Raw genomic sequence first — 7,968 nt, forward strand, 5'->3', positions numbered from 1 at the left:
AGAATTTCCTGATGAGGCTGTGTTCCCAGCAGGCTGTCCTCAGGGTGTAGGCACTGTGATGCAGGATGGCATGGAGATGCTCATTTGATCTATGTGCAATATCAAATGCAAGAGACACAAAAGAGAGCAAGGTGCAACCTCAAAACCCCGCTTCTGCTTCCAAGCTCCATAACGGCATAACCCGTAAAAGTCTCAAAATGAAACAGGACCAGTAAATCACCTTCACTGCAACAGCAAGCTCCTAAATCTTTTATTTTTTTCCTTTTTAATTATTTATTTTTTGTTGATTAGCTTAAAGCTGTGGACAAAGCTTCTGCCTTGCACTCACACCGTGCTCTGAGCATTAACTTTCTGACAAGGATTTTGTTCGTTCACCAGCAGTAGGATCCTCCTACTCACTGCTGATGGATCTTGGGTTGGGATTAAGTTATTATTTTTTCCCCCTTCCATCATCTATACAAAAACATTTGTTGACAGCTCAGTAGCTAAAAAAATTCCCTGTTCTTTAGGAAGAGAACAAGAGAAAGAAACCTATTAGGTCATTCTCCTAGCATGCGTGGCACTGGGGATGCATAATGCACATGAATTCATCGACATTATTTTACTCCATGGGAAGAGAACTTCTGTTAGTCCACCCACCCACCCCTCCCAATTCTGCCTCTCCCTCAAGTACTTCAAAACATATAATAAATAATAAAACATCTCAAGGCTGTGCTGCCTTAGTGCACTGCTAACAGATGTGGGTTCAGCAGAAGCAAGTAGCCTGTGCAACCCAATGGATTTGCTCAAAACAAGGGACAGAGAAATGGTTCAGTGGGCAATACTGATGATGGCAGGTGGACAGTTGGACTGGATGATCTTAGAGGTCTTTTCCAACCTTAATGATTCTACAAATACAAAACTGTTGATGGGATTCAATGAAACAAGAAGGCAGTGGGGAAAGACCTCTGTGCACCGTGTGCCTGCCTGCCAGCTCCATTTCCAGTGCTTTGTGTCCCAACGCATTTGAGGTGCCGAGAAAGGAAATCAGCTCCGCATCTCTAGAGAATGAATGAATGCCTGCAGTTGGGAAAGCACCACCAGTTGTGTCCTCCTCCCTGCCCAATAACCTCACAGTGACCTCACCTTCCAGCAAAGCAAGAACTTGAACAGACCTCTGTGTCTGCAAGGAGAGAAGAAGGCCGATTTTGGCTAACCTATAAATAACCATTGTTTCTATAAACATCTGCCAGGGCTGGGAGAAACTGGAGGCTGTGCCAGAGACCAATCCATAATCAAAGCATTCTGGCAAATATTGAGATGGCAGTGGCTGTGTGGGCCGTCTCCACGTACAGTATACAAATATTTACTGTAGATTTGCCTGCTGTAGCAAATACTCCTTCCTAGCAACTTTCTGCACCAGCTCTGGTGTATTTTTAGCCTCTCACAGTATGGCTGAGCAAGTTGTTGACTTTTTCTTTAGCCTAAACCCTAGTCCCATCCTTGTGTCCTCTGTACCCAGAGGAGAACATTGGTGTATGAGTGCTGTGCAGCAGACTTGTCAGCTGCTTGCAGGCCTAGGTCATAGAATGGCTCAGGTTGGAAGGGACCTTAAAGACCATCTCATTCCAAACTGTGGGCTGGTTGTCCCTCACCAGCTCAGGCTGCCATGGGCCCCATCCAGCCTGGCCTTAATCACCTCCAGGGATGGGGCACCCACAGCTCTGGGCATCTGTGCCACTGCCTCACTGCCTTCTGAGTACAGAATTTCTTCCTCACAGTTAGTTAGCAAGAAATGGGCAGGCAATTATTCACTGGCAGCCATAGTGAAGATGTTGGCCGTGACTCTGATGGCAGGAAATCTTGATTGAGCAGGAAACAAGCGTGAGAGCCGAGAGAAGAGCCTCTACACCACCTGCTCTGTCCTTTCTGCATCAAACATTGCTAACCTGAAATCACCCCTCTCTCCTTGCCAGATGGAGTCCTACACGTCTGACCCCCTGGTCTACCACGGTGGCATGAAGGTCTCCTTTGTCATCCAGCTGATGAATGCCATTACCAGAATCGAGCGAGCTCTGCCCAAGCTGACTTTGCCCATCCTGGTGCTGCATGGCTCTTCTGACAAGCTCTGCGATATCAAAGGCTCCTATTTACTGATGGACACCGTGCAGAGCCAGGACAAAACACTGAAGGTCAGCTTGCTTTCTCCATTTTTAGGATGCTATCCTGCAAGCAGAGGCCTCAGCACTGCTCACTCAGGAGTCGCAATGGGGGAAAAGCAGGGCTGGTTCCTGGCAAACCAAACAGGTTCCCAGCCCTTCAGGGAGGAAGGAATGTGTGGCATTGGCAGCAGGGTGCTTGGGATGAGCAGAGCAGGGTCCATCAGCACAGAAGCTGGAACACTATGGTAGACTTCTTTTTGAAGCAGTGTGTGCCCTTAGATGTGATGTGATAACCTGACACACGCAGAATTGCTAGGGTTGGAAAGACCACTAAGATCTTCTGCTCCAATCACACCTGGGAGAAAAACCAGACAAAGAATGGGACGCAGGGGTGTTGCCAAGAGGGGCTGAAGGCTGCTCTGCCTGTGAAGGTGTTTGTTCAGTGCTAATCCCTGCTCTCTCCCTGTCTGCAGGTGTATGAGGAAGCCTACCATGCACTGCACAAAGAGCTGCCTGAGGTCACCGCCTCCGTCTTCACAGAAATACTGACATGGGTTGGCCAGAAGGTTTCAGCAGCTGGAGAAACCAGCCAGACCTAAGAGCAATCCTTTCTGCAACTCTTACTGGGGTTTTCTGGGAATAGAAGCTTTCTGTAGTTGAATTCTCTCTGGAAAAGATCTGGCGTGGAGGGACTCGTGGGATATTTTGCCATGCACAGTGTAAGGGTTGGGGGGAGAGGCACAGGGTGGGTGTTACTCACTGGCATAGATGACCCTTGCCATAATCTGAGGAAGCACTGACAGCTGTGGGAACGGCCCCCAAGGCCTTCCAGGTCGGGTAATTTTACTGAGATTCCCCCCACTCACAGAGCTTCCTCCATCACTTCCTCTTCTCTGCTTTTGCGGGGGTGGCGGGGGTGCATTTATACTGCAATAATTTTTTGGTATGTTAAAGAAGCCAATATCTTCCACTTTGCAGTTTCGATTCCCTGTCCCCACCACCTGGTCCTTTCTCATCCCTGGCAGAGGAGGGGACGAGTGTAGACTCAAGCCCACGCAGCACATTTGCAAACCAGGCTATTCCCAATGCCAAACCCCATTGCCTCTGCAAGATAAACTATTCTGTAAATAGTTGTAGGGGCTGCTTTTTTCCCTTGTTTCTTTTTTTTCCTCTTTGTTCTTTTTTTTCCCTCTTGGAATTAATCATTTGCGCTACTGAAACTGAAAAAGCAGAGTTATATGAGAATATAGTAATATAATATATGATGTATATAGAGGTGGCTGGGAGCTGGGGAAGAAATGGGAGGAGAGGCTAAAAAAAGGTTAATTGTTCATTCTCTTGGCGAGGAATAATGTTGTCCTATCAGGATCCAGCCTTTTCACCATAACTTTACAGTCATAACATGTTGTTTTCCTTCATCGCTTGGAAAATGTCCTGAAAAAACCGCTATAGAGAAGCACAGAGCATCTGGTGGGTAGGGATTAGCAGCGGGCATCTTCATGGTCCACTGCTCCAGCAGGAGACCCACGGCAGGACCCCAGATTGTGGCCAAGCTCCTGCCCACCTCCTGCCTCCTACCTGCCCCTCTTCCTCCGCTTCTGTAAATGTCCCATGGAGACAAACCTCATTACGGGGTCTGGTGCCCCTGCCCTGGGCTGGATCCTGCCCACCATGGGGGGTCTTACCCCTCCCTCCTGCCCTTGGAGCCACTTCTGGAGAGATCCAGGAAAGGGACCTCAGTGCAATAGCAGGCAGAACCCATCAACACACCGGTGTGCAGGATGCATGGGTGCAGGTTGTATCCTACAATCGCACCTACGGGTCCAAGTCAGGAAAGCTCTTATAGAGGTGAATGCAGACATTTTTCCACTTGCGTTTTCCTGCCCTTAAGGGGAGGAACCAGCTGGAGTTCTCCCAGCACTGCCAACTTGTGATTTAAACACCATTCCTGTGCCATCAGGTGCTCCCACCCACCCCTGCTAAACCTGCAGCAACTCTCGCACTGTTGCTTTGCTGCAAATTCATTTTTCCCAAACAAGGTCCCTCTGTGCCAGATGCTGCTGGGAAAGCCACAGCAGGCAGCACCATGACAGGGACGAGGCCCCCCAGGAGTAGAAGCCACATGGGTGTGATGCAGCAGTGACAGATGGTGCAGGGGTCAGAGCAAGACGATGACTCGAGGGTGGGATTTTTGAAAGCACTTTTCCCCAGGAAGTCAGGAGGAACAAATTGATGCCCCCGTTCTTTATGTCCCGAACTGACAAGCACTTTGCCAGGGAGCAGGAGGGTCAGAGCCCACTGCCTGCCCCAGGGTCTGTGGTCAGTGCCTTGCAGAACATGTCTCGCCCATGACACATCTGCAGCCTGGAAGAAAGGAAAGGCAGGCAGTTATGTGCATCTGGGGAATTCTGTCCAGTGGTACTGGCTGCCCAAGGGAAGCTGTGATTGAAAATCAGGTTAGCAAGCAAATATGTACCTGCTGCTCCCTTACCCTGCACGTAAGCTACTTTATATTGACCCAGTTCAGCTTCTCCGTGCCCTGGAGGAACCCTTCCTTCACTGACCAGATTAGCAACGAGCAGAGCTGCTGCCAAGGGAAATGTAATTAAGCTATTTCCCAGCAGCAGGTACCATGAGCAGGGAGCACAGCTGGCCTTACGAATGTTGCTGTGCAGAGACCAGTCTGCCTTGGAGAAGAGGTGGCACCCGTGACCAAGCAATAGCAATGTGCAGCTGCCACCCGTGCCACCACCTGTAGCACTGGGAGACCATTCCCCTCTGCCCACCACATTTTCCTTTTAGCCTGTTCTTTTTGTACCACTTACCTTAGCACACTGCCAGCATAGACCCTTGAAGATCACACTTATTTTTTCAAGTAAATTGTCTCTCTCATTTTGTTGTGTCCCAGTTCAATAAAATTTATATATATATATATATACATATATAAAAGCATATATACATACACTTGTATTTTCAGTGGGAAACCATATACAAGTTTAGGATTCTTAAAGGAATACAATGTATATTGCAACTAATAATAAAGTTATGTTTTCTGAATGGAGCGTGTTTGAGGGCATCATTTGCTATCACCATCCCTCTGGAGAGCAAGAAGGGAAAGGCAGGAAGATCTGAGAGATACTGAATCCAGGTTTGGAGCATTTGGGTGCTCTTGCTGCTGGGAAGGTGATAGACTCACAGAGTCATTAAGTTTGGAAAAGACCTCTAAGAACATCTAGTCCAATTGTCAGCCCACTGTCACATCCCTCAGTGCCACATCTCCATGGTCCTTGAACACCTCCAGGGACAGTGACTCCACCACTCCCTGGGCAGCCTGTGCCAATGCCCAACCGTTCTTTCTGAGGAGAAATTCTTCCCAATATCCAACCCAAAATCAAATCTAAAGGAAGCTGGAGGCTCTGTGCCTATTTCCCCAGCCAGCGCTTAGGTCTCACGATGCCCTGAGCATCTCATGATGAATCCCCTCTAGGATGTAATTGTTCAGCCCAACATCTGTGTCCACGAACATACTGAGCCCAATGAGAGGCAACTCAGCAGAAAAAGCATCCTGGACATTCCCAGCTCCTCAATGGGAGACTGAACTTGCCTCCAACAAGCTTGTTTTAAACTCTTGGTTATAGTTCAGTTTTATACCCAAGGAGGAATAGGGTGGAATAAGTTAGAGGGAGCAGATTGCTGGCTCCCATTATGGAAGCAAGCTTAATAAAATTCATAGAAGTATTGGTGGTTCTTGAGATGCTGTGCCAAGAATGTGTTAGAATAAAACCTTCCGAGCAGAAGGGAGAGATATAATGTCATCTTCGCCTTCATATGAAAGATCAGCCTTCATCTCTGAAAGCATATCTCAAGGAATGGTAGCTAACGCATTTACTTGCCTTCCCTCCAGAGCAGGTCTCTGCACAGCCTCACACAATTCATCACTGCCACAGCCTTGCACGAATGGTATTGGGATGACCTGGGTAGCAGAGAAGCAATAGGATAAAAGAATAAGGAGGGAAGGATGTTTTCCTGCCGGGGTTTTAATGACACCGCAGCACAACACAGACCAGCACTGTTTCTTCTATAGGAAAGCTCCACCACATTCCCCTGGCTTTCTTCAGAAACAAAAACCAAACTAAAAATACCACCCTGAGCCCACAAACTGATACATCTGACCCTGCCACAGCTCTCCTTCACCTCCCTCCTGTTCGTGCACTGTGCCAAAGCACAGCCTTGTGCCTTGCCATACCAGCAAGAGAGCAGGCAGCAAGCAGCCCTGCTGGGACCATTGGCCAGAAAACCACCCAGGAGCCGCCGTCAGGAGGGAGCAGGCCTGGAGCAGATGGCATTCTCCAGTCCCACTCTTTCCCCTCAAGTTTGCTCTGCCGGCAACAGGAGGAGGGAGAAGAAAGCTCTCACAATCGTTTCTCTAAGCTTATTTTGGGAACTGAGCAGCCAGACCCTTAAGATCCAGACTAGCTCTCTACATGGCCCTGATCTTCTTCCAAGGCTCTCTTTAGTGTCCTTAAGTGCCCTGCAGACATGCAAGCTCACAAAGCTAACCATGACCAAAAAAAACTGAAAAAAACAAGCAAAAAGAATGACCCAGTGCTGATCCCACCCAGTGTGCGACCCACAGCTGCTCGGCCCCCACAGAGCCTCACCCAGTTACTCCCAGTAGCCCACCCCGTTTCCAAGCTGACCCCACGAGGCAGGCAGACACGTTGTCTTGATTGAAAACAGGCCAGCTATGACAAACTGTTTGCCAGTGTAGCCTCTCTTATCTTAATAAATTCATTGCGTCAAATCTGTTTAAGCTTAGAAGGTGAAACAAAACCTGTTCTACCAACACAGGCAGCCCCAAGAACTGAGCCCAGAAGAACCCGAGCTCCCTGCAGCAAGAACGACTCTGTGTCACTGCGAGCAGACGGCCGTCAGCACACTGCCTGCGAGCTGCTCCATGGGAAGGTGCCATCTCTGCCATGCATCTGACAGCCCACGTCTCTCAGACACCCGTCTCACTGCTTGCTCCTGCAGCACAGCGATGTTCTTTGAAGCACAGCTTGCGAGTTCCAACAGCCTAACTAGAGTCTGAACTTCTCCAAGCCCAGTCCCTCCCTTAGCAGCATTAGTCATTCTGGTGCTATTGCCCTTCCCCCGGACAACTCCGCGTTCCTGCAGGGAGCTACAGGGATGGGCTGAGATCCTCATTCCCTCAACCAAGTTCATCTCTGAAGTCAACAGGCTGCACAATCATCAGTATTTGCTACCAAAACTACCACAGCCACTCAGATGTACAGGAGGGGAAGAAGACTGCAACGCCTAGACCCTTCTAAGGCTGTAACACGATGGAAAGCACAGCAACAGCAGCAAAGCAGCAAAGTCTGTAGATAAACAATAGAAAGAACCTACTTACCCTTAGAAGGCCTCAGGTAGGCAGGGGTCACCAGCAAGTTACCTTTGTCTCCACTGCCAGCCCTTAAATGAGGTCTAGGAAGGGGTGCATTGCATGCACCTGAGCTACCCTGAGTTGGCCTTGCTTTCCCACCAGGTGCCCAATTACTGCTTCAAGCTGTGACTTAGCATTTCCACTACAGTCCTCCAGGAGGAGAGGAAACGCCTGGGCACTCCAGCACACCTGAGGTTTGGAGAAAATACATTCTTAATTCAGGGGCAACTCGGGTGCTCTGAACAAGTCTGAGTAGTTAAGCACCAGAAGCACTTTTCCAGCAAGCTGAGAAATCCCCATCCTTGGATTTAATGGGAAGGCAGCAAAGACATGGGGAGATGAGCAGAGATGGACAGACAACAGACCTCCCTGGGACTGCTC

The 7,968-nt window shown here is 49.0% G+C and overlaps 1 protein-coding gene across 5 annotated transcripts in view; it reads left to right on the plus strand.

Moving 5' to 3' along the window:
* MGLL (monoglyceride lipase) overlaps positions 1 to 5,198 on the plus strand; it is an 89,253-nt gene extending 84,055 nt beyond the window's left edge. For all 5 annotated transcript variants that reach the window (XM_052678792.1, XM_052678794.1, XM_052678793.1 and 2 more), the window contains 2 exons: positions 1,956 to 2,171; positions 2,615 to 5,198. In XM_052678792.1, the coding sequence (XP_052534752.1) occupies positions 1,956 to 2,171; positions 2,615 to 2,740 (342 nt within the window). In that variant the 3' untranslated portion in view covers positions 2,741 to 5,198. The remainder of the gene's footprint in view (positions 1 to 1,955; positions 2,172 to 2,614) is intronic.
* Positions 5,199 to 7,968: the final 2,770 nt, after the last annotated feature.

This window comes from Tympanuchus pallidicinctus, unplaced genomic scaffold (genome assembly GCF_026119805.1).
Source record: "Tympanuchus pallidicinctus isolate F22 unplaced genomic scaffold, pur_lepc_1.0 scaffold17, whole genome shotgun sequence".
NCBI lineage: Eukaryota > Metazoa > Chordata > Aves > Galliformes > Phasianidae > Tympanuchus > Tympanuchus pallidicinctus.